Below are 27,312 nucleotides of genomic sequence, written 5' to 3'. Positions count from 1 at the left end.
TTCCAAACTGAATGGGGTCACCGCAACATGAGGAACTGTAATGCGGGGTCACAGCATTAGAAAGGTTGAGAACCACTGGTCTTGGACCTGTTCTTTCAGTTGGCTAACTTGGCTTTCATTTGGAGCATGTAATCTTCAAGGCTATAGTGAGCATCTATTAATTAATTGTGGGAAGAGGCGAATACAGCCATTTTAGATTCTAGATGAAGCACTTGTCTACCTAGTTCCTTCAGAGAAGTATTCAAGGTGCCTAGAATCTGTGAAAAACCATGTTGTAAGGAGCATTGCAGTGTGTTCAGCATGGTAGAAACAGTTATAGGATTTTCTGAAGCAGGTAGAGAGTCAAATAAATCAGGTTAAGGGGAGACATTATGAATAAAGTCATATTTGCTAACCTGCATGGAGCCAGTGGATAAGATTATTTGCCTTTGTTTAACTGGGTTCCATGAGTCTGGTGAAGAACATGGTGAATGAGGCCTTGACAGGGTCTCTGTTAGTGAGTGATGTTCAGAGTACCGATAATGTACTGTATTCACGTATAGGAGACTGGGATTGCTGGGGGAGAATGCAGAGATCCACTCAATTGTGGAGGAAGAGAGCTGGAGCACCATTGTATTGTACAGCCTGTTTTGTCAGAGGAGCGAGAGCACAGCTCTGAACAGTTGGGAAGAGGCATCATCTTGAGAGGTCTCCAAAGGTTGTATCAAGGAGTTAAGGCCATGAGCTATTTTTCTTTTTTGCACCATGCGTATTGAGTATCTGGAGCACGTAAGGAGGGTAGCTGAACTAGGTTGGAAGGTACACCTCTGTAAGTCGCTGGAGTAATGCTAGAGCTCAGTTAAAGTGCGGCCATGCGCCTCAGCTGCTAAACCAGACCCCCCAGCATCTGCTCAAATTTGAACCAAATTTAGATTATTAAAGTTAGATTTAGGTAGAATTGCTATAAATATAGATAGAATTCTATAGCTATAAAACAAATTTTATATAGCTTTAAGGACATGGTCTGTTATTACTGTAGTACACTTTTACACTGCAGTTAAAGCTGTCTCTTTGCGTGCGTCCTGTGGCAATGAGTGCGGGTAAGTGACATAAATTACTGACCGGCATTTACTCAGCTGCAAGTTTTTTTTTTTTTTTTTTTAAATACTCTAAATTTAGTTAGATTTAGTTAGAATTGCAATATATGTAGATAGAAGTCTGTATCTATAGATACATTTAGGTAGCTTATAGAACAGGTTCTCATATATATACTATATACAGTATTATAGAAATTTGATATCGCCATAAATTTTGTTCTGACCCACAAAATACAGGTAACATGTCATTTACATAGTGAATGCCATAAATTAAAACCATAAGAAATTGATGCAAATGCATATTTTTCTCCATTGTCACCTCATTCCAATTTTATTCCCAGCTTATAATTTTTTCCCCAGGGGTTAAGCTCCTTTTGGGTTATGTCATTAAGGGGTATATATATATATATATATATATATATATATATATATATATATATATATATTCCAAGGTTGTCCTCCCTATCACCAAAATATGCTCACATGCCTTTGGTGCTGTAGAAACTGCCACAGCCATAACTGCTATGGTCACATGATACGGACATGTCAACAAGACGATAATCACATAACTCTCAAAACCCTCGTGGAACGCAATACGTGCACGATACGGAAGTGTTTGCATTCCAAAAGACGTACGCCACGTAAATAGTCATCGCGATACTTTAAACTACGTGGGTGTTGCCTATGGAACATGGAGGCTGCCGGGTCGCTGATTGTCAACAACAAAATGAGAACCGGTGTGGGAGGTGTAGGCGCCGGGAGCCCTCAGCCGGGAAAGGGTCGGGAGTATAACCGAAATCAGCGCAAGGATTCGGAGGTGAGAACAGGATTCTGTCAGTGTGAGGCATCAATGGCTGGGCTTATGTGGCGGTATCGCCGGGGACAGTATCAGGACCGCTCACCTGCCGCCTATGTCACTGTGGTGCTGGGATTGGGGTCTGTGTGCTCTTAGGGCATCCTGTTGGTGGGTATATGGGAGGCTGAAGTATACATGAAGGCAGTGTAATGTCATTGTATACAGTCCCGGCTTTAGAAGGACACATAAGGATCTCACCATCGATATAGATAGGGAGTGCTATAGTAAGAGAGACTCCAGTAAAGCCAGATATCCCAGAGTATCTCTAGATGCCAGATTAGTTTTTTGACATATAAAACAAAACAAAGACACCGAGCGCACTAAGTGTAGTATTTGAGAGTACACAAAGGGACATACTAAAAAGAATGAAGAAAAAGAATAAAGAAAAAGAATGAACATTATTACCAATGGGGAAAGATGTAAAATAAAGATTTTCTGAGCTTTCTAGGTTTAAAAGAACTGGAATGAGCAGGATATGTCTGTATTCTACAGTGGAATGAACATATATTCCATAGAAACAGATGTATAACACTTTTCCTGTGCTAGATACACCAGGAATGAACAGGATATATCTGTAGTCTATAGTGGAATGAACATATATTCCATAGAAACAGATGTATAACACTTTTCCTGTGCTAGATACACCAGGAATGAACAGGATATATCTGTAGTCTATAGTGGAATGAGCATATATTCCATAGAAACAGATGTATAACACTTTTCCTGTGCTAGATACACCAGGAATGAACAGGATATATCTGTAGTCTATAGTGGAATGAACAGGATATATCTGTAGTCTATAGTGGAATGAGCATATATTCCATAGAAACAGATGTATAACACTTTTCCTGTGCTAGATACACCAGGAATGAACAGGATATATCTGTAGTGTATAGTGGAATGAGCATATATTCCATAGAAACAGATGTAAAATACTTTTCCTGCGCTAGATACACCAGGAATGAACAGGATATATCTGTAGTGTATAGTGGAATGAGCATATATTCCATAGAAACAGATGTATAACACTTTTCCTGCGCTAGATACACCAGGAATGAACAGGATATATCTGTAGTGTATAGTGGACTGAACATATATTCCATAGAAACAGATGTAAAATACTTTTCCTGTGCTAGATACACCAGGAATGAACAGGATATATCTGTAGTGTATAGTGGAATGAACATATATTCCATAGAAAGAGATGTATAACACTTTTCCTGTGCTAGATACACCAGGAATGAACAGGATATATCTGTAGTGTATAGTGGAATGAACATATATTCCATAGAAAGAGATGTATAACACTTTTCCTGTGCTAGATACACCAGGAATGAACAGGATATATCTGTAGTGTATAGTGGAATGAACATATATTCCATAGAAAGAGATGTATAACACTTTTCCTGTGCTAGATACACCAGGAATGAACAGGATATATCTGTAGTGTATAGTGGAATGAGCATATATTCCATAGAAACAGATGTATAACACTTTTCCTGTGTTAGATACAACAGGAATGAACAGGATATATCTGTAGTGTATAGTGGAATGAGCATATATTCCAAAGAAACAGATGTATAACACTTTTCCTGTGCTAGATACACCAGGAATGAACAGGATATATCTGTTCATCTGGGACCAAAGGTCCGTTGAGGGAGAACCACGCACACAAGAGGGCGTCTGACACACATATATATCTTTCAATATATGTTGATGCATTCTAATGGGTCAGACGCCCTCTTGTTTGTTTGATTATACCTTGATGGTCCCCTTGTATTTTATGTTTTTATTTAGTATGTTTTATTGTATCATCCTACAGCTCTCGTTTTTTGCACTTGAGAAAGGGCCAGTGTAAGGCCCGAAACGCGTCGTGCTATATGCTGTATTTTTAACTACCCAATAAACCCTATGTGATTGGACCCTGGTTTACCATCTTCTCAAACATACCAGTGTGCGCGGTTCTCCCTCAACGGACCTTTGGTCCCCTTTTCCTCTTTAGTTTTTTGACATGTGCTGGATTAATTACGCTGGGTTCAAACTAGCACCCGGACTCCGTTTTCAGGTTTCCGTCTTCTGCATGCAGAAGACGGAAACCACAGACCGGACCCGGCCGTGAGCGCCGGTGAGCGTTTTATGCTCTCCACCGCAAAACCGTTTTTTGTTTTTTTTTAAACCGGACACAGAGTACTGCATGTCCGACTTTGTGTACGGTTTAACAAAAAAAAAAAAAAAAAAACGTTTTGCGGTGGAGAGCATAAAATGCTCACCGGCGCTCACGGCCAGATATGAATGAAATGAATGGGTGAGAAAGAATCCTTCAGGTTTCTGTCTCCTGCCTCTGTTTTGTGCAGGAAATGGAAACCTGCAGAACGGAGACCGGGTGCAGATGTGAACGAGCCCTTAAGCTGTGTATTGTCCAACTGGATCTCTGACCAGAAATTCCACAGCATATGACGCTAGGTTCACAGCTGTGTTTGGGTTTCCATTGATGGGGTCTGTATTGAGGACCCCACGAGTGGAAACAGAAGCCGTTAAAAAAAAAAAAAAAAAAAAAAAAAAAAAATAGTGGTTACCCTTGGACCCTTTAGGGGACTGCTCGATTTCTGCCTGAAAAATGCGGAGAGAAAAGTCGTGCTTGCAGGATCTCCACGTTTTTAAAGCAGAATGGGTAATGGATGGGTAGGATGTAGGATGGGTACAGAGTTTACAAACTAAACTCTACAGGAGTGATCGGGATAATCCCTTTACATTCAAATTAAGAGTTTTAAACCTTTGTAATGGTGAAGACTGTGCCAAACCCACAACAATATCTGCAGCAAAATCCTCAAATGGCAAAATCTTCACCCAAATTTTTTTTTCTATTAACTGTGGGCCATTATAGATACATATACCCATGGTATTAGAGATTTAAGGTATAAGAGATATAAGTATCTGATCACTAAGGGTCTTACCCCTGGGACTAACAAGAATCAGGAGTATGGGGTCCACAAATAATCTATGTGAGGAGTGAAAGTATGCATACTCATCCACCATTCTATTGACTTGTGACACTTGCTGCTCCAATTATTTTGATCGCTGAGGTCTCGGCTAACACACACTTATCAGTCAGACACTTATTCCCTATCCTGTGAATAAAGGGATAACTGACATTAATAATCCTTTCCTTCCGTTAATAGTCCCACCATGGTGAAATTCAGTGTGTTAGAGCAGCATGGATAATACAGTAATACACTCACCGGCCACTTTATTAGGTACACCATGCTAGTAACGGGTTGGACCCCCTTTTGCCTTCAGAACTGCCTCAATTCTTCGTGGCATAGATTCAACAAGGTGCTGGAAGCATTCCTCAGAGATTTTGGTCCATATTGACATGATGGCATCACACAGTTGCCGCAGATTTGTCGGCTACACATCCATGATGCGAATCTCCCATTCCACCACATCCCAAAGATGCTCTATGGGATTGAGATCTGGTGACTGTGGAGGCCATTGGAGTACAGTGAACTCATTGTCATGTTCAAGAAACCAGTCTGAGATGATTCCAGCTTTGACATGGCGCATTATCCTGCTGAAAGTAGCCATCAGATGTTGGGTACATTGTGGTCATAAAGGGATGGACATGGTCAGCAACAATACTCAGGTAGGCTTTGGCGTTGCAACGATGCTCAATTGGTACCAAGGGGCCCAAAGAGTGCCAAGAAAATATTCCCCACACCATGACACCACCACCACCAGCCTGAACCGTTGATACAAGGCAGGATGGATCCATGCTTTCATGTTGTTGACGCCAAATTCTGACCCTACCATCCGAATGTCGCAGCAGAAATCGAGACTCATCAGACCAGGCAACGTTTTTCCAATCTTCAATTGTCCAATTTCGATGAGCTTGTGCAAATTGTAGCCTCAGTTTCCTGTTCTTAGCTGAAAGGAGTGACACCCGGTGTGGTCTTCTGCTGCTGTAGCCCATCTGCCTCAAAGTTCGACGTACTGTGCGTTCAGAGATGCTCTTCTGGCTACCTTGGTTGTAACGGGTGGCTATTTGAGTCACTGTTGCATTTCTATCAGCTCGAACCAGTCTGGCCATTCTCCTCTGACCTCTGGCATCAACAACGCATTTCCGCCCACAGAAATGCCGCTCACTGGATGTTTTTTCTTTTTCGGACCATTCTCTGTAAACCCTAGAGATGGTTGTGCGCGAAAATCTCAGTAGATCAGCAGTTTCTGAAATACTCAGACCAGCCCTTCTGGCACCAACAACCATGCCACGTTCAAAGGCACTCAAATCACCTTTCTTCCCCATACTGATGCTCGGTTTGAACTGCAGGAGATTGTCTTGACCATGTCTACATGCCTAAATGCACTGAGTTGCCGCCATGTGATTGGCTGATTAGAAATTAAGTGTTAACGAGCAGTTGGACAGGTGTACCTAATAAAGTGGCCGGTGAGTGTATATTACAAGAAAGAACACTTACAAGCTCATAGCAGATAGAAAATATACTGGAGTCATAGCAACTAAGAAGAAAAAAAGAGAGACTCAGGATCATTTAGTTCTCTGTGCAGAGTGATCTTTGCTTAGTCTGATGTTGATTATACAGCCTGACTGCCTGACAGCCTTTAGTTGGGAGGAAGGACCTCCGATAACGCTCATTCTCACACTCGGTCACTGACAGTACACTGACAGTACTGCCCAGGGCTATCACAGTCTCATACATGAGATGGGAGTTACCTTTAAAGGAGCTCTATCATTGGAAAAAGTCATTTTTACTGAAGCACGTATTTGCATAGCCTTTAGAAAGGCTATTCCACACATACCTTTTGTATGTTAATTGATTCAGTAGTTTTTGAATGAGACCGTTTTTATTTGTATGCTAATTAGCCTCCAGCATCTGGAAGTCTCAGTGAGCACTGTCTGCTATGTGTGTGTGAGAGCAGGGAGATGAGGCAGCAACTTGTGCTGTACACATAACGGAGAGTGTGCTCACTGAGACTTCCGGTGCTCACTGGAGGCTAATTAGCATATGAATAAAAACGGGCTGATTCAAAAACTACTGAGGCAATTTACATACAAAAGGTATGTATGGAATGGATCCAAGAATAAAACATCCAGCACATCCGTAGTAGCAAATTAAAACTCCTTCTTTATTTGCATATCTTCATAAAAACTGTTATACACGCATCTTATATCTTGCAATATCCCTGCGTCAGACTGCCGCGTTTCGGAATACCTTCCTTTTTCAAAGCCTTCAGGTGTTAGTCTGACGCAGGGATATTGCAAGATATAAGATGCGTGTATAACAGTTTTTATGAAGATATGCAAATAAAGAAGGAGTTTTAATTTTCTCCCACGGCCATGCTGGATCTGTTTTATTCTTGGATTTATCTGCGTACTCCGTACTTAGAGAGGAATTTATCCGAGCAGAGCCGGGAAAGTCATTTGAGTGAAGGAGTCAAGCTGGGAATGTCACCTGCTGAGTGAGCGGAGTACTCCTTTCCATTTTCCCTACATGTATGGAACAGCCTTTCTAAAAACTATGCAAGTATGTGCTTAGTTAAAAATTACTTTTCTCAATGATCGAACCCCTTTAAGCAGTACTTTTATGGAGTTTGAGCATTTTCTAGCAACACCAGTCTCCTGTAAGTGACACATGCATATCTTCAAGTTCTCGTGCCCCTTGCTTCTTTGCTTGCAGTGTTGATGTGCACCAAAAAAGGCACACATTTTGCATAAATTTCCAGTATTTTTCTGCTTTACACCAACTTAGAAATTGTGTTATATTGTATATGTTTAAAAACACAGGCTGTAGTTTCTGAATAGAACTGATAACTACTATATCTATACCGTGCTCTGCTATCAGCTATCGAACTATCAGCTGTGAGCATGAGATCTCACCACCTACCAAAGAACTGCCACATGTTATCATGATAGCTGCATATGTCCCCCAGCTCTGCAAAAAAAAACGTTTTTTGCCTGTTATATCCACATGCTGTGACCCCCCCCTCCTCGTGTCCTCCAACCACAGTCGGCTGTATTATTAACATCAATCTGCACAGAGAACTAAATGATCCTGCAGTGTGTCTGTGTTTCTTTCTTTTTCAGTTGCTATGATTCCTAGGATTTCTCTGCCATGAGCTTGTATGTGTTTCTCTCTTGTTATATACTACTGTACCATCCATGAAACTGTATCACTGAAATTTCCCCATTGTGGGACTATTAAAGGATTATCTTATCAAAGTGATATGAGGCTATATATTCATATAGTCTGCGCTACTGGTGACAGAGATTATTTTCACAGCTTGCTTGTTATACATCTTTGTACATGTTTATGGTATACAATTTTATTACAGGGTTGCTCGGAATCTCCAGATCTAGAGTTTGTTTATGCCGATGCTGACAAATGGGCTGCAGAGCTATCAGGTATGGGGGTTGTAACTATTATGAGTTAGAGCTAGTTTACTTTTTTCCTTAAAATATAGGAATCATTGATATTTCAGTACAGGTTAGGGAAAGACATCTGTTGCTGCTTATCCTCGGTGGAACATGGCTGATCCTTGTTTCATCTATGGGCGGTGCCACAAGGGTTTCCAGACCCAGCACAGCTGCAGTTTGTGGTGAGGCTGCCAGTTCTTTCCCTTAAAGGGGTTATCCAGCTTCCAAAAATATCTGCAAATACATTCACATGTGCTAAATACTCAAATGTTTCCTTATGAACCCTTTTCTTGGGTTTATTTTACGCAAGACTCCTTGTATCACTGTTACTTACTTGAAGTGAATGTGAAAAAAACTACAGTCCTATAGCATCATGTGACCTCAGATGGGGGAGTGATTTATGATCTGTGATTTCTCTGAAGGGGAGAGTGGAGAAAGGAGGAGTACCCAGAGTGAGAGGAATCATGGGAAATGTTTGTTCACACACTGCATGTAAATAATAGTGATACAAGGAGTCTCAAGTAAAATAAAGCAAAGAAAAATCAACAGTGAATATTTAGCACTGCTGTGGATGTGTTCACAGATAATTTTTGGAAGCTGGATAACCCCTTTAAGTAAGTGAAAGCACCATTACTGGCTGACTTTGCAGGTTACTCCACATCTCTGGTAATGAGAAGATCAGGTAGTGCTTTTGCTTAATTGAAAACATTGCAGCCAGACCCTAATGGCAGGTCTTTGATCCACTAAATTCTCTGTAAAGGGAGCTTGTCATTAGATTTTTTTTTTGTGTGTGCTCGGGATCTGAGTTCATATCATGGTTATATTAAAATTCCCCCCCCCCCCCCCCCCCCGTCGTACATGCACGAACAGTTTACTAGTAGTGCGTACTTATCACTCTGGGTATGATCTCTGCTAGTGCTAAAACCATGCTTCAGGCTGAGTCATTCAAGGAAGTATTACCATGTTTAACAGCCATCACTCTCCGACTTCATGACACCAGTGTCAGACAATTGTATAAAATCTTCACATAATCTCCAGCACTAGCACTTGATAGTCACAAGCAATGGTCAATCTTTTTTGCAACTAGAAGTTATATAAGTTATAATACTTTACGGATCACAGTGAGTCTTCTTTTACTTGCATTAGAAAAGAATGAACATGAAAGCACAGTGAACTTTGGTCAGGAACAGTCATTGTAGCCAAAGTGGGCATGTAGTCCTAGTCTCAGCCAGATTTTTTTTTTTAAATCAGCAGACAAACAGTTTAAAGGTATAAAGCCCCACGTTGTGGAAATGAAGCTTTTTTAAAAAAAAAAAAAAAATTTGTTGCAGATTATGCTGTGGCTTTATGTGCCAAAGCACAAAAATGGATTAAAAAAAAAAGGAAAATAAATAGGAAGTTCTTATATTTCCACCTCCTGCTCAATCCACTCCTGGCTTTGGCTCAAAAAAACCGCAGTAAAATTTGTAATAAGAAAAGCTGTGTTTCTGCAAAATGTGGCCCCATTCTAAGAGGCTTTTCAGGCCACAAAATGATTTAGGTCATTATTATGTGATTTGTTGTGGTCCCATACCTGGACCCTGCACACATTCAGCTTTTCTGAATGCCGAAACCTGCCTGGAGCATGTGCAGCACCACTCTTATTCAAATAATAGGAGCGGCTCTACCAATTCCTGGTACCACTGCCATGCATTGCTCCAACTACTTGAATAGGAGTGATGCTGCTCATGCTCCTTGTCCACTAGCAGATTCTGACATCTGGAGGCTGCTGGAAAAGCTGATCATATACTGATGACCTATCCTTTGGATAAGTCATAAGTATGAAAAATCAGTTCAGGGCCAGAAAATCCTTTTCAGTCCAGACCTTTTCTTAATATATTTCCACAAGCTTAGACCTTCTGACTGTAGGGATTGCATTATTAAGTAGCTATTCTATTTCTCCCATCACAGAGCTTTACAGTTACACAGAAGGACCAGAATTCCAGTTGAACAGGAAATGTTTTGAGGAAGACTTGCGATTACATGGTAAGCTGGCACCGATTTCTATTACGGTGCAACCACTGTCTTGCAATGATTCTTTGGATCTCTGGTTAGAATGAATTTTATATCATTTCCATATTTTATAGTTCCTGATAAAAAATGGACAGAGTTAGATGTGTCCCTGCAGCGAGCACACACTATGCGGCTCCTTGATGCTCTAGAGGTCACAGCCAGAGAAAAAAGACTGAAAGTGGCTCGGGCAATCCTGTATGTGGCACAGGGTAAGTAGTGGGCATTTCAAATCACCTATGGATTCTGTGAATTATGTTTAATCTGGTTTCTTTTTTCTCTGTTCTTAATTTGCTTTGTATTTTGCATTAGATCTGTGTCTTCTAGTCATATTGATGTTAGCTTCATTTACTCTTTTGCTTAGGCACTTTTGGGGAGTGCACTTCTGAGTTAGAAGTGCAGACCTGGCAGCGACATAACATCTTTCTGCTGCTAGAAGCTGGTGCATTCAATGCCCTTGTGGAACTTCTTAACATGGAAGTTGAGTGAGTATGATTACAATAGTGTGATAATACCAAATTGTTTCTTACATGTGTATTTATTTCCCTTCTTTCTGTATTTATTTGCACACCTTTATATAGATTTCATGCAGCTACAATTACTCATTGCTCAATAGTTTCCTAACTTTCTAATATTCATCAAGATCTCTGTATGTTGTCTGTGGTGAAAAACTGAGAACCAGTATGAAAGTGGGCTTATGCTAAAATACCACGTGCCTGTCTTACGGAGCGGAGTGCAGAGTAGGGTTTTTGTTTTTAAACTCAGATACATATTCTCATGTGTGGATGTATTCTTCACTAGACTTATGGCTGTAGCAAGAAGTATACTATGCCTCTTAGCAACACGTGGAGCGCCCACAGGTCCAAAAAGATAAATTGTAGCATGCTATATTGAATGTTTTTCTTCACATAAGCTTTCATACTGCAATGAGACAACATATAGCAGTTTAAGGTGTGTGGCATTTTAATGCAAACCTGTAGTCTTTCTATTTATCAGTTTCAGTAAACGATACAAGATAGTACATTAAAAGAAGGATATTCAAAGACCTGAGGAAACTACTTGTTTTATGTATTTTTATGTTCTACTATTCTGTAGTTTACCTAATGAGGATAATACCTAATAGGACATCTCATGCTTGTAAAACTGACTATTAAAATGTATGACTTCATTAGAATAATGTGATGTCTGTCTTTTAGGAACAGTGCAGCTTGTAGTAATGCTGTAAGGAAGCCTGCAATCTCTCTGGCTGACAGCACAGATCTTCGGTAAGGGGAAATCTAAAGTTAAATCGTACTTTGAAAATTTATAGGGGACATTTTTTTCAAGGTTTGTGTTTCCTATGACAGTCCCCATCTTGTTTGTGCTGTAATGCACCTAACAGCTGGCAGAGTTTTAAAGGGAGTCTGTCAACACAAAATTGAAATAAAAACTAATCATTGTATCTTATAAGGTTGTCAGCACAGTTTACAACAATGTATTTTTTTCCGGATTGCTGCGTCATTCCTGTAAAAATTGTCCATTGATTCTTATGCAGATTAGCAGAAAAGGGCTTTAGAAGTGTGGCTTTCACTATTTGCTGCTGCTAATTGTTGCTCAGCTCCACCCGCTGACTGTACAGTGTATATTTGCTGATGAGACCCCCCCCCCCCCATCACTTCTGAGTGTTGTGTGTCATTATCAGACATGCACTGTACAGTTTGCAGTAGCAGCAAATAGTGAAGCCCATTGATAGAATGCAAAGCCCCTAAAGCCTTTTTCTGCTCATGTGCATAGGGATAAGAGGTCAATCTTTACAAGAATGAAGAACCAGCCCTGAATAAGAAATCCATCATTGTAAACTGTATTGACAGCCTACAAGGTACTGTGATTAATTTAGATCTCATTTTCTGCTGTCATGCTTCCTGTAAGCTATAGGTTATGAAGGCAGCTTCATACATTCATCCCTTTTGTATCCAGTTTACTCTAGTTTTTGTCTTGTAGAAAATGTTATTGATTTTAAATTCTTATTACTTCCATTGCTTTTCAGTGTCCTTTTGAACATCATGTATCTCATGGTGGATACATTACGTGAAGAGGGTGAAGCTGATAGTGAGCAATGGAAAACCATGCGACAAACTTTTCGTGCAGAGCTAGGTATGAAAATAACTCATAGATGTTTTGTAGGAGATTAGAGCTTGCACTCTGTCGATTGATAAGGCATTATTTGCACTAATGGTATCAGGATTCTTTTTTTTTTGGGGGGGGGGAAGGGGGTTCGAAACAAAAAAAAATGCTAAATTCACAGATTGCAAAAGAATCCTCAGAAGTCTGAGTTCATCAGATTGTGCTTGCTTTCATTTCTGTTATATTCTGCTCTGAATCAGGACATTCAGGTCAGCTAATTGCAGTTTGTTGATAAAGGCTTCCACAGTGTCTTTGTCTCTATATAAACACAAAGACATTGAGTTTACTGCAAGTCTGTTGTCTGGGAGTATGTAAGTGTTCTTCAGTCCTGTGTCATATAAGATACATTTACTGTGCATATTATTTGATCTGCATTTATATTAGATTTGTAGTAATCCTAATAAATAATCATGATAATGACAATCTCTATCTACTGAGGTAGTCCATAGTGTCCTGTCCCTCAAACAGTTAAAGCCCACCCACCAGCTTGTTGAAGAATACAAGAAGTGAGAAAAAGAGACAGCAGGCAAAGCTGACAGAGGGAGTTGGGAAAACGCCTAAAAGAGTCAACTATTTGTCTATACATGAGTCCCCCTTTGACAACAATAACAAAGGATTAAGTCCCGCCCTTCCTATTTCCGGTCGAAGATCTCTTTCCGGTTTTGAGAGTTTGCCATGTCTAGCAGGGGTATAGGCATACTGTTTCGTGGTTACGACGAGCCTGCTGCAGAACCTCATTTGCTAAATGCTATACAGTATATATATTTATTTGCCGAATGCTATATATATGTATAGCATTCGGCAAATGAACACTGATTCTGCAGCAGGCACGTCCTTGCCACGGGCAGGCAAGAGTTTTTCTCATTGGAATGAATAGTCCGATGTTAGACTCCGCCTCCTCAGACGAGCCTCTGGCAGAACCAGCGTTGATTGGCCAAATCACTGGCAACTGGCCAATCAACGCTGGTCTATTCATTTCAATGAGAAAAAGTCAACTGGTAACAGCATACTTACCTGCTCGTAGCAAGGACGAGCCTGCTACACAATCAGCCTTCATTTGCCGAATGCTATACACTGTATAGCATTCAGAAAATGAGGTTCTGCAGCAGGCTCGTCGTAACCCGAGGACCATACCCTGAAGTACATACCCAGCCCTGGTTAATTCACTAAGGAACAGGAAGTCTTCTTGCCGCCCTTCCATTGCGCATGTGCCAACCGGAAGTTCGCAGGGGGACTCATGTATAAGATTTATAACTTCTTTGTATTGTCATTCTAATGCAGGGTCCCCTGTATATAGCAATGAACCTTTTGCGGTGCTACTTTTTGGAATGGTCACAAAGTTCTGTAGTGGGCATGCTCCACATTTTCCTATGAAAAAGGTGCTGTTGCTGCTTTGGAAGACAGTATTGGTGAGTTTGACTTTTTTTTTTTTTTTTTTCTTTGTAGTTTAGTTTTGTGCACCCTTTTATAATTTGTGTTTTTACAGTGCACTCTGGGTGGGTTTGAAGATTTGCAAAAACTGAAAGCAGAAAAGCGTGAGATCTTGGGACTACCACCTCTTCCTGAAGATAGTATTAAAGTAATACGCAATATGAGAGCTGCATCTCCACCAGCTTCAGCATCAGATCTTATTGAACAGCAGCAGAGAAGAGGCCGGAGGGAGCATAAAGTAAGTATTGACTTCTTTCAAGGCATGTGCTCTGTTAAAATAGAATAGTAACAAAGAAGATTGAGAACAGATAAAGACAACTTGGTCCATCTAGTCCTACCTTTATATTATTTCCTTTTTATTTTTATTATAGGATTTTTAGTTTCCACCAAGGGATTCCACTTCAGAATATTGAATAATATTTCCTGACATCCAGTAATTGAGCCTAGAATGAACTGTATATACTGTACTACATTTATTGCGTTTATTGAATATAGGATACAACAAATGCAAGTCGATAAATAATAAAACTGGGCGTTGTGTGTTTGTTTCTAGGCTCTCATTAAGCAGGATAACCTTGATGCTTTTAATGAACGGGATCCATACAAAACAGATGATTCTCGTGATGAAGAAGAGGAAAATGATGAAGACAACAGCCTAGAGGGAGAACCTTTTTCTATTGAACGGGAAGAAGTAATGCCGCCGCCGATTACTCAACCTCCTGCTGACCGTCTGGCCTTCCCAAAAGGTTTACCGTGGGCACCAAAAGTGAGGTAAGAGTAAAATGTGATTAAATAAAAGGTTCAGCATGAATCTCATAGCTCTTTACTATTCCTTTATAATATAGACAGAGTAAACTTGCACTAGGCAGTCTTGTAATGCATCAAATTTTTTGTAGTGATACATGCTGTACCACTTAAGACACTTTTGTATAACTGTGCACCTTAAATTGGTTGTCCTACATTGCAGCACAGTTTTGGTGCATATTGACTCATTTGAGCTGTGCTTCTTTATTGACTCAGATGCAAAAAGTTCTCCATGTGATCCAATTTTTGTTATGCAAATTAAGCCAGGATTCTGGTGCATTTATCCTGAAAAGAAAATGTGCTAACATTCGATAATAACGATCCTTTATATATGTGTGTATATTGGGGAGAGGTAGCCACTTTTCTGCATATACCTAGGTTGCTGCTTAGCAAGTACAAGAATTAAAAATGAATTGGGGATACTGAATAACTCTACAGGTGATATTAGACTTTAGTTAGTGGCCATGAAACACTAGCAGAACCTGGTGGCACCTAAATTTGCCATTTTTCAAAGTTGCAAGTTCAGGTGCAGCCCAAGAATTAGTAGAGAACCATGTCCTTTCCCCATGTCCTCTTAGCACCTTAATGAAGAATTAGAATCTCCTAGTTTCTATCAGTTGTTGTGTATTTTTTATATTTATCATGGCATAAACATGATAAACTGCTTCTTCTCTCTATCTTGATCTATTACAATTTTTATATACAATTGTTTGTTTTCTTTTCAACCAGGGAGAAAGATATCGAGATATTTTTGGAATCAAGTCGTAGTAAGTTCATTGGCTACACTCTTGGAAGGTAAGATAAAGATTTTATTTTATACTCCCTAGTTTAGTACAATTTTAAGACGGTGTTCACTATAACTTCCCTCTAATTTCACAGTGACACAGATACAGTAGTTGGATTACCACGTCCTATTCATGAGAGTATTCGCACTTTAAAACTGGTAAGCATATTGGGAATGATATGCATTTCCATCTGTAGAAGTTAATGTAATGAAAGTAGCATGTTATGTCTTAATACAAAATCTAGGACATACTACTATCTAAGTTAGAACCCACCATACATAATGCATAGTGCTAATCTGTCTACAACATTAGATAAAACTGAGGGGTTCTGTTTTGACAATAATGGCTTATTACATTTCTGAAAACTGTGATACTATATCATATAAAGAGAATCTGTCAAAGTAGAAAATACTAAATAAAATACATGACTTGATTCTTGCTGCCCCCTGCACAATCTGGTGTTTTTCTTTTTAAATTCATCCACCTTGGAGAATCGGAGCTAGTTTACATTTAATCTTCCAAGGGCCATATTATTGGAATGGGTGGAAGAATTTTAAAAATAAAAACTCCAAATGTGCGCAGGGGACAGCAAGAATCAAATGATTTATTTTATTTATTATTTTCTACTTGGTGACAGATCCTGGTTAATAGTGGTTTCTTTCTTTTTTTTCTTTTTTTTTTTTTTTCTCTGTTTAACAGCACAAATACACATCTATTGCCGAGGTCCAAATTCGCCTAGAGGAAGAGTTCATTAGGTGTCCACTCTCAGGTGTAAGTATTATTGCATTATGTTATAATGTATAATGTTTTTTTTGTAAACTTTTATCTATTTACTTATTGTACAGTTATACATTGTGGAATTTTATGTGGGTCCTATGTTTGGCACAGTAATGCTCCCCAGCAGGTAATTTAAAAAAAAAAAATATATATATATTTAAATTTAAATATATCATTTTTTTTTTTTTTTTTTTTTTTTGGGAGGGGTGGTAGGTGATATGTAATATATGTATCCTTTGAAGCCTTGGGTGCTTATGAATTAACACAATATTGATACTAGAGCGTTCAGGGATATGTGAGATGTACCTTTATATTAGATTGACAGGTGGATTGTGGTTATTCAAGGATGTGTTATGAGCCACTTGTACAAGAACACTAGGTGGCTCAACTGATTTTTTTTCTTATTCAGTGTTAGAGGATAGAGTCTTATTACTATCATCATGCTATTTTATGAACATAAATATGAACCTTCTTGAGAGTTAGGGTTTGGTTTTTTTATAGGACCTTTATCCTCCTCCAGCTCAGTATATTGTATGGGAATAATAAGAACCAGAAACTTGCCTATTTACGCCATCTGATGCTGGTTATTTGGGTCTGTATGGCCACTTCTGATTGTACATCTACTTATATCAGTGGTGGTCATGGTATTATTGACCCTACTGGACTAGTGAAATTCTTTTCATATATAAAGGGGAACAACTGGATGTTAGGAAGACTCCACATGAGTTATTAATACCCTGTATAGGATGGAAACTTGGAAACAATCAGTGTGCAGAGCTTCACTTATATTCTGAACCAACCTCACTATTATCTTAGTCACCACTATTACGCATACCGTTGGTTGACGTTATTGAGATTGCATAGTTTTTGCTCGGATGTGACTAGAAATACAACTAAATACCAATCTATTAGTAGTTGGTGGGAAAATATTACTAATCCTGAGTAGGCCAGCTGTTTTTATTTTTGAGCAGGCCATTGAGCTTATTTTTGATGTGTTTTGACACTGTTTAGTGGACTAGTAAAAGTTAAACTTTAGTATACTATGATTATTTTTGTGTGTACAATTGTGCAGGCCTCAGTTACATGGCAATTCATAATCAGTATGAGGCACAGTAGGATTTATATCTTCAGCTATGGTTCCTACTATTGTATTATGGAACTAAGGCTGAGTAAATTTCTAAAAAATAAAAATCTATATTTTGTTTCAATTTTAACCGCTTCCCGCCGATGGCATTTTTTGATTTTCGTTTTTGACTCCCCTCCTTCTAAACCCCATAACTTTTTTATTTCTCCGCTCCCAGAGCCATATGAGGTCTTAATTTTTGCGGGAGAAATTTTTCTTCATGATGCTACCATTAATTATTCTATATAATGTACTGGGAAGCAGGAAAAAAATTCAGAATGGGGTGGATTTGAAGAAAAAATGCATTTCTGCGACTTTCTTACGGGCTTTGGTTTTACGGCGTTCACTTTGCAGCCAAAATGACATGTCCCCTATATTCTGTGTTTTGGTACGGTTCCAGGGATACCAAATTTATATGGTTTTATTTACATTTTGACCCCTAAAAAAAATTCCAAAACTGTGTTAAAAAAATTTTTTTCTAAAAGTCGCCATATTCCGACAGCCGTAACTTTTTTATACGTAAGTGTACGGGGATGCATAGGGCGTCTTTTTTTGCGCGGTCGGGTGTACTTTTTAGTTCTACCGTTTTTGGGAAATGTTATTGCTTTGATCACTCTTTATTCAAATTTTTATCAGAATCAAAACAGTGAAAAAACTGCGGTTTGGCACTTTCAACTATTTTTCCCGCTACGGCGTTTACCGAACAGGAAAAATATTTTTATAGATTTGTAGAGCGGGCGATTTCGGACGTTTCACAGTTTTTAACTACTTTTATATGTGTTCTAGGGAAAGGGGGGTGATTTGAACTTTTAATACTTTTTATATTTTTTTTTACTTTAATTTTTTTTTTTTGCATTTATTAGACCCCCTAGGGGTGTTGAACCCCAGGGGGTCTGATCACTAATGCAATGCATTACAATGCTAATGCATTGCAAAAAAGCATCCTTTCTTTTGCAGGCTGCATAGACCAGCCTGCAAAAGAGAGGATTTGCAGACAAGCCTGGGAGCCCGTACAAGGCTCCCGGCTGTCATGGCAACGGGACGTCAGCCCTGGAGCATGCTCCAGGAGCCGGCGATCCCGGCCAAAATGGCGGCGCCCATGCGCCGCCGGGAAAATGGCGTCTCCGGCGCCTTTGACCACGGCGCCGGAGGGGTTAATGCCTCCGATCGTTCCAGGGACCGATCAGAGGCACTAGAGCCGGTTGTCTACTGCTTAAAGCAGTAGACAACCGGCGGCTATGGCGGCTGCCCGGCTCCCGGGCGGTCGCCATAGTTACAGACCCGACATGCGCCGTACTATTACGGCGCATGTCGGGAAGGGGTTAAAGGAGTTGTCTGGAATAACTAAAAATCTGTACACTAGTCTAAACACCCTCCTACTTTCTAAGTTACATAATTTATCAAAAATGTATTGTTACCCATATCCCCTTTTTTTGTACATTGTGAGCCCCATGTAGGGCTCTCAATTTAAATTTTTCCCTATCAGTATGTCTTTGGAATATGGGAGGAAATCCAAGCAAACACTGGGAGAACATACAAACTCCTTGCAGATGTTGTCCTTGGCAGGATTCGAACCCAAAATTCCAGCATTGCAAGGCTGCAGTGCCACTGTGTTGCCCTAGTTACCCATATCCCTGTCACTACTCCTCTCCCCCCCCTCCCATTTCTACTCCATTATATTTGCCATCCAGGCTTCACATGACTTCCCCCAGGGACATTTTCTGATTATCCAGCTCCTCCCTCTGTAATGAGTCTGTCTGTGCACGTTCTTCTCCACTGTGTACACTGCTGACAGTAATTTACCTCTATTGTGCATCCACGCATGCGCAGTAGAGGTGGATCATCACTGCAGAGAAGGAAGAGCACAGGAGCAGTACAGGAGGAGCCATGTCACCGAAGGAAGTGTGGAGGGTAAGTATATAATATGGGTCAGGGGTTGAGCTGAGTAGGTAGGGAAGGGCAGGATAGCTAGAGAGTCAGGGAGGTGGGTTGTAAGGTGAGAGGGGTTAATGAGAAGTTACATATCAGGAAACAGAAGCTGTAAACCAAAGCAGGAGACACAGGGAGCTCCGAGAGACACCCAGAAATCATCCAAAAAGGTATATGGGTGCATTTATAAACTCATTAGTAGACAGACATTTTTATTTAAAAAAAAAAAAAAAAACTTTTTTTTTTTAACTGGAAAACCCCTTTAATTTCAGTTTGTTTGCTTTTTATAAAACTAAACCAGTTCAGTGAACTGGCACTGGGCAGAGTTGGACATATATGACGCAGTCTTCTTTGTCCTACCAACCAGCTATTGACCACAGTGAAGAAACTGTGGAGGCAGGATGAGAAAGGATGATGGAGGGCGCCTGGGGAAATGGTGCCGTGGTGAAAGAACATTATTTGTATTCTTTGTGTGTACATGAATTATCTGCTTTTGTCGCCTCTGACCTAATAAGTATTCATATCGCCAGGCTATAATTTAATGGCACAGACGGTACATGAATGATATCTATGAGTTGCCCATGACTCCGCAGCCTCAATACTTTTTTTTTTTTTTTTTAAGGGCATCTCCTCTTAATATATATACTATCCGTATGGAGTTGCCCACACATTTCTCCATTACTTTTTACTCTTGTAATTGTTACCTAGGGTGAAGAGGAGGTTGAACAAGTACCTGCAGAGATCTTATACCAGGGACTTCTCCCCAGTTTACCTCAATATATGGTGAGTGTGTAATGTTTATAACAAAAATTTCAATATTTTGGATACAATTTTTCACCAATGATAAGTATGAAATTGGTTAGGATTTAGAATGTGTGAGTGAACAAATGTTAGAGAGGAGTAATGGCGTAGTTGGCTTTATTATATTTAAAGACTTCCTCTAATCGTGTCAACCATGACAACAACTAAAACGAAATTGTGACGGAGATTCCTTAGGTCCGGATAAAGTCCATGGCTGAAAGCTATGTAAATCATATTTCTATTTCTATAAAACTTTACTGAACACTTCCTTATTCTGTTGTTTAGAAAGCATCGTTTGATGTAGTTTTTAGTTTATTCTAGTTTTATTTAGTTTTTCTCCTAGTTTATGAAGTTATTTCATTATTTTTACTTATAATAAATGTTAATATTTTAATCCATTTAGATTGCCTTACTTAAGATCCTTCTTGCTGCTGCGCCTACTTCCAAAGCCAAGACCGATTCAATTAACATTCTTGCAGATGTGCTTCCGGAAGAAATGCCGTAAGTAATATAGTGGTGAGTGGGTGCATGTGTAGGATGTTAATGAAAATCCGCCTTTCTATACATTTCTGCACAGGTATTTTTTTTTTAATATGAATTTGGCATACTGTTCTTTTTAAATAAAATCTCATTTTATTCTTGCTGTACACTCCAACTTTCTCTTATAGGACCACTGTTCTGCAGAGCATGAAACTAGGAGTAGATGTGAATCGACACAAAGAGATCATTGTAAAGGCCATTTCTGCTGTATTGCTGCTGTTACTAAAACACTTCAAGCTAAACCATGTTTATCAGGTTTGTATATCTGTGTATGATCATGCACATAGCATCTAGGCACCTAATTCTATAATGTGTATGCTAACTCGGATATCCCAGAGTTGCAGTATTTTTGTAGTGTAGGTGAAAGTATATTGGCACGATTTCCGTAGTAGTGTAAATGTCGTCCAGCATATGCTATGCATCCTTTGTCGTAGTATTCCAGCAGCACATGACCACTCAACTTCACGTTTGTCTCCAGCTAAAGCGGAGTTAGAGTGCGTTATTCACCTGCATTCTCAAAATGTAGCCATGTTTCTTGTCTTTGTTGGCATAATACGTTCCCTGTCTAGAAATTGTTGCTGAATATTTTAATTCCAAATAGAAAAGCAAAATGTTAGAAAAATGAAGTAGGTCTATTTAGTGTGACGTTACATGTATGGTGCTCATATAAGATACGTTTCTTTTCCCAGATGGAGTATATGGCTCAGCACCTGGTGTTTGCGAATTGCATTCCTTTGATATTAAAATTTTTTAATCAAAACATCATGTCATATATCACAGCTAAAAACAGGTAATCTGATGGGAGTTGAAAATAACATTACTTTTCTGATGTTTTTCTTTATTTTTAACCTTTTCACTGTTTTTTTTTCTCTAGTATTTCAGTTCTTGACTATCCATACTCCGTGGTCCATGAGCTGCCAGAGCTCACAGCAGAGAGTCTGGTAAGTCTGCTTAGGTAAATTGATATGCCGTATAAGCTGAGTTTTTAAGCACAGTTTTTGTGCTGAAAAAGTCCACCTCGGGTTTTGCTCGAGTTATTACAGCAATATTAAAGTTATAGACCCATCATACAGACACCGGGGCGGGTGCCGGGCCCGCAGCATCGCCACGCACCTGGCAGGAGCGTGGAGATGCTGTTCATTTCAAACTGCAGAAGTACTTACGGTACTTCTGCTAGCAGGCCCAGAACACAGACCCGCCACGTGTATCTGTGTTCCGGGCCTGCTAGCAGAATTACCTAAGTACTTCTGCAGTTTGAAATGAAGAGCATCTACACGCTCCGGCGGGCCCGGCACCTGCCCCGGTGTCTCTATGCCTGGTCCGGATGCCGGGTCTGTAGCTATAATGGCGCTGCTCTGCTCCAGAGTGGTTGCCATGGCAACCAGCACCTCCGCTGTAAATCTTACAGAGTTACAGCGGAGATGCCCTCCGTTTTTGGTACTTGACGCCTCCTAGGGGAGCCGCTGCGGGGAAGCAGCAGGCGCCACTATGCCCCTGGAGAGAGGAGGGAGCAGGCGTGACCAATCTCTCAAGGGCATCCCTGAAGCGCTGAGGGAGATCCCCTGCCGCCGGCAGGAGCGCTGAGGGCAGACCTGAAGGGGAACTGCGGCCAGCCGCGCGCTAAGGGGAATCCCTGGCAGTTGGGTTCCCCTTCAGGTCCAGCCGGCCGAGGTTCTTATTCAGGTCCGCCCCTCAGCGCTCCTGCCGGGGATTCCCCTCAGCGCTTCTGTAAAGGCTCCCCGGCCGGCAGTGCTTTTCTTCTGCAGGCTTCATAGAAAAGAAATGACGATTTTTGCAATGCATTAGCATTTTAATGCATTGCATTAATGATCAGACCCCCTGGGGGTACTTAAGCTCAGGGAAGGGGCAGACAGACAACCAAAACACCCCCCTCCCCTTCCCCAGCGTCTACTGCACCCAAAATTTTTTGAAATTTTCCAGTAGCTGCTGCATTACCCCCACCCCCCGACTTATACTTGAGTCATTTAAGTTTTCCCAGTTTTTTGTGGTAAGATTAGGGGCCTCGGCTTATATTCGGGTCGGCTTATACTCGAGTGTATACAGTAACTAGATTAAATAGTATAAATGCTTATGTCTTGCTTTTTCAATTTTACAGGAAGCTGGTGATAATACTCGATTTTGTTGGCGAAACTTGTTTTCATGTATAAATCTTTTACGAATCCTAAACAAGTTGACCAAGTGGAAGCATTCTAGGACCATGGTTAGTAGATAAGGTCGTGTGTGTTTGTGGATTTTTTTTTTGTTTCGTTTTTTTTCCCATGTATAAAAATCAGTTGTATGCTTGAGGGTATGCATTAAAGGGATTATTATCCACTTTCTAGTAATGATTGCCTATGCTTAGAATAGGCTGTTAACCCCTTCCCGACATGCGCCGTAATAGTACGGCGCATGTCGGGTCTGTAACTATGGCGACCGCCCGGGAGCCGGGCGGCCGCCATAGCCGCCGGGTGTCTACTGCTTTAAGCAGTAGACAACCGGCTCTAATGCCTCAGATCGGTCCCCGGACCGATCGGAGGCATTAACCCCTCCAGCGCCGCGGTCAAAGGCGCCGGAGGCGCCATTTTGCCGGTGATCGCCGGCTCCTGGAGCATGCTCCAGGGCCGACGTCACGTTGCCATGACAGCCGGGAGCCTGGTCTATGCAGCCTGCAAAAGAGAGGATGATTTTTTGCAATGCATTGCAATGCATTAGCATTGTAATGCATTGCATTAGTGATCAGACCCCCTGGGGTTCAACACCCCTAGGGGGTCTAATAAATGCAAAAAAAAAAAAAAAAAAAAAAGTAAAAAAAAATATAAAAAGTATTAAAAGTTCAAATCACCCCCCTTTCCCTAGAACACATATAAAAGTAGTTAAAAACTGTGAAACGTCCGAAATCGCCCGCTCTACAAATCTATAAAAATATTTTTCCTGTTCGGTAAACGCCGTAGCGGGAAAAATAGTCAAAAGTGCCAAACCGCCGTTTTTTCACTGTTTTGATTCTGATAAAAATTTGAATAAAAAGTGATCAAAGCAAGAACATTTCCCGAAAATGTTAGAACTAAAAAGTACACCCGGCCCCGCAAAAAAAGACGCCCTATGCATCCCCGTACACTTATGTATAAAAAAGTTACGGCCGTCGGAATATGGCGACTTTTAGAAAAAAAAAAAAATAACACAGTTTTGGATTTTTTTTAAGGGGTCAAAATGTAAATAAAACCATATAAATTTGGTATCCCTGGAACCGTACCGAAACACAGAATACAGGGGACATGTCATTTTGGCTGCACAGTGAACGCCGTAAAACCGAAACCCGTAAGAAAGTCGCAGAAATGCATTTTTTCTTCAAATCCACCCCATTCTGAATTTTTTTCCAGCTTCCCAGTACATTATATAGAATAATTAATGGTGGCATCATGAAGAAAAATTTGTCCCGCAAAAATTAAGACCTCATAGGGCTCTGGGAGCGGAGAAATAAAAAAGTTATGGGGTTTAGAAGGAGGGGAGTCAAAAACGAAAATCAAAAAAGGCCATCGGCAGGAAGGGGTTAAATATTGGGAACATCCCTTGAGCACCTCAGATCAGTAGCTTGTAAACGGTGCGGATCCCAGTAATGTTCACTTGCCTGGACCTGCACTTCTCAAGTCCCATACAAACTGTAGCAGCAGCTGTCCCATAGATCTCAGATCTAATATTGATGGACAATCCGGTCCAAAGTATTAAACTGAAAGCAGAAGGGGAAAAAAAGGCAGTCACTGGCACTAGGAAGTACTACAGTAACATATCTTACCTGAAATGGATTATGGTGGTCATTGTAGCACATTTCCAGTTTTGTACTGTTTTACTTTGAATGTCTTAGCAAACAGTGTGCCTGCGACATTTATAGCACTTGCTGTTGCCTTTGTTTGTATTGAGTCCCATCATTTTTATGAGTTCTATAATAGTGGTGGGAAATGTAATTCATTTTGGAAATGAGTTCTTATTTCATCTAGTTAATTTAAAACCTGAGTTCAAAAAGATGAATTCACATAGTTCATTATTGTACCTGACTCTGGAATACTACAGAGAATATAAATCTAGCCTGTTATACAGCATCATTACTAGCTGAGTTATAGATCTGATACATTGATCAGATAGATGTAATGTCTTATTAATATTGTAAAAGTACAATCACTTATTACACAAACTAATGGTGTGATGAACGCTGCAAAGTAAATTACGTTTTCATAGAAAATAATTCCAGGTTACAAGGCAGACAGTATAGCATAGAACTGCAAACATTTTTATATAAGCAAGAAGATACTTGGTGTAGTAAATTGATGTAAAGTATAGTATATAGCATGCCGTGCTGCACCCCTGGAGGCTGGGAACTTACTGAACTATTAAACTTATGCTAGGAGTAAAATTCATGGAAGTCTAGTTCTATTAGATGCATATGGCTGAGCACATCAGTGAAAATCAGTTCAGCAGCTCCTAGCATATTTAGCTGAGAACTGTTCATATGACATCTGTAATTATGAGAAAAATCAAGAATAAAACAAGGTGGTGATTTTATGACAAAAACAGGTGAGCTGCTTGAAGCTACACATTCATAGCCACATGAGCTATGTCTAGTCTGTACAGTTTCACAGGGTTTTTTTTTGTTTGTGTTTTTTTATATAAGATTTGTATTTTCTGGGCCATGGCGGAACTAAAGAGAAATTTCGTCCCACATATTAAAATCAGAAAGACCTTTTTTTTTAACTCCACATTCAACCTGAGTGCCCATTATGTATACATATTTTGCCTTTACCATGTTTTTCTGCTGACGTTGCTGGTGCTCAGACTAATTGATTAGTCTGAGCACCATTAGTCCCATTATATATCCCTGTGCCTGGGACCTCATCAGTTGCCAGCACCTCCTCTTTGTGACGTGAGCCGTCCGCTCACCCATGTGTCAGCACAAAGAGGATATGGCGGTGGTCAATGACGTCCCGGGTCCTGAGCTGCCCGGAAGAAAAGGTAAGTGTAATGGGTCTGGGGACAGGTCAAAGAAGAGGTGTTGGCCAGCATATGTCGCAAAAAGGAGGTGCTGGCTAGGCTGAAACAGTGTCTGGTTAGGTTCACACTTGTCCCCGGATTCCATTTCGCGGATTCTGTCCCCAACTCCACTTGAAAAATTTGTTGCAGTTTTGGAAATTGTAGAATATCAATATTCCATAGAAGTACAATTGAGGCAGAAAGTAAACCTTCTTGAACTTAAAAAAGCGCTATGTGAAAAACTGCGATGTGTAGCCACCATGGTTTTTTTTCACAGCTGCGGTGCAGTATGTTGGGGCCTAAGCTTTAATGGGATTGAGTTTCTGCTTTTTGGGGCCAAAAGTGGACCCGAGGAATGAAAACAGAGCGCAGGTGTGAACCTAGAGTACTGCTAGTTAGTTAGTTAGTTGAAAGCAGTCCCCTGTCATATTAGTGTTTTGGGTTTAGTGATTCTGAGGAAACGCACACAAGACTAGACACAGCCCACAGGGTACAGTGCTATTGTTTCTTCATAAAACCAGCTGTAAACCTTTTTATTTTTGGCTGCTGTCTACACAGCACTGTACTTGTTTACAGTACTGATAAGAAGTTTTGTGGTACTATGTTTTAGTAGTTACTAATACAAAGTATTATCGTATTAAATTCTTGCAATCATTTGTTTCTTTGTGTTTGTCTTCCCTAGATGCTTGTGGTTTTCAAATCTGCCCCCATTTTAAAAAGAGCTCTTAAAGTTAAACAGGCGATGATGCAGCTGTATGTACTGAAGCTGCTGAAAGTACAAACCAAGTACTTGGGACGACAGTGGAGAAAAAGCAACATGAAAACTATGTCCGCCATTTACCAGAAAGTGCGGCACCGTCTGAATGACGACTGGGCATATGGAAATGGTATGACGTTTAAGAACTGGATTTGATTGTATTTGTTTTGCCTAAATTTCAGCTAGAGTCCATATGTTGTTTTTGTGTTTGATGTAGATCTTGATGCTCGTCCCTGGGATTTTCAGGCTGAGGAGTGTGCACTCAGAGCCAACATTGAGCGCTTCAACTCTCGACGTTATGATCGGGCTCATAGAAATCCTGAATTCCTTCCAGTAGACAACTGTCTCCAGAGTGTGCTTGGTCAACATGTGGAGCTGCCGGAAGATTTTCAAATGAACTATGACTTGTGGCTAGAGAGAGAAGTGTTTTCTAAACCAATATCATGGGAAGAGTTGCTCCAATAACTGCACGTTACCATCTGCTTAGATATGGTAATTGGCCTCATCTCGTTCCCTACATTTATAATACTAGTCACTTGTGTAAGTGGGTAAAAATATGTATGACCTCTTATTGGCAACCACAAATGTACCCGGGCCAAACAGTAAAAACATATAACATTTAGATGCAGTGAAACTCCTTCTCGTTCAAAGAGTTTTCTGTACTTTCATAACTATGAAAATTTTAAATTCACACTGAAGGCATCAAAACTATGAATTAACACATGTGGAATTATTTACTTAACAAAAAAGTGTTAAACAACTGAAAATCTGT

At 40.2% G+C, this 27,312-nt stretch overlaps 1 protein-coding gene across 1 annotated transcript; it reads left to right on the top strand.

Annotated features, from left to right (window-relative positions):
* The first annotated feature begins 1,658 nt into the window (after positions 1-1,658).
* On the top strand, positions 1,659-27,142 carry STRIP1 (striatin interacting protein 1). Its single transcript, XM_075264216.1, has 21 exons — positions 1,659-1,893; positions 8,281-8,350; positions 10,313-10,387; positions 10,489-10,623; positions 10,776-10,896; positions 11,608-11,676; positions 12,438-12,544; positions 13,856-13,983; positions 14,061-14,243; positions 14,559-14,776; positions 15,539-15,604; positions 15,689-15,752; positions 16,294-16,365; positions 20,132-20,206; positions 20,628-20,725; positions 20,893-21,019; positions 21,454-21,554; positions 21,639-21,705; positions 22,881-22,985; positions 26,466-26,670; positions 26,758-27,142. The coding sequence occupies exons 1-21, from the start codon at positions 1,768-1,770 to the stop codon at positions 27,003-27,005; spliced, it is 2,460 nt and encodes an 819-aa protein (XP_075120317.1). The 5' UTR covers positions 1,659-1,767; the 3' UTR covers positions 27,006-27,142.
* The last annotated feature ends 170 nt before the right edge of the window (positions 27,143-27,312 follow it).

This window comes from Leptodactylus fuscus, chromosome 2, assembly GCF_031893055.1.
Source record: "Leptodactylus fuscus isolate aLepFus1 chromosome 2, aLepFus1.hap2, whole genome shotgun sequence".
Lineage (NCBI taxonomy): Eukaryota > Metazoa > Chordata > Amphibia > Anura > Leptodactylidae > Leptodactylus > Leptodactylus fuscus.
This window is presented reverse-complemented; position numbering and strand designations above follow the sequence as displayed.

What these genes read in the sequence shown, in the direction of transcription:
- STRIP1 (XM_075264216.1), top strand. Translation starts at nt 1,768, where the DNA reads ATGGAGGCTGCCGGGTCGCTGATTGTCAACAACAAAATGAGAACCGGT. An exon ending in ATTGGCTACACTCTTGGAAG is followed by an intron (nt 15,605 to 15,688) that starts GTAAGATAAAGA and finishes CTAATTTCACAG; the next exon opens with TGACACAGATACAGTAGTTG. An exon ending in AGCTAAACCATGTTTATCAG is followed by an intron (nt 21,020 to 21,453) that starts GTTTGTATATCT and finishes TTCTTTTCCCAG; the next exon opens with ATGGAGTATATGGCTCAGCA.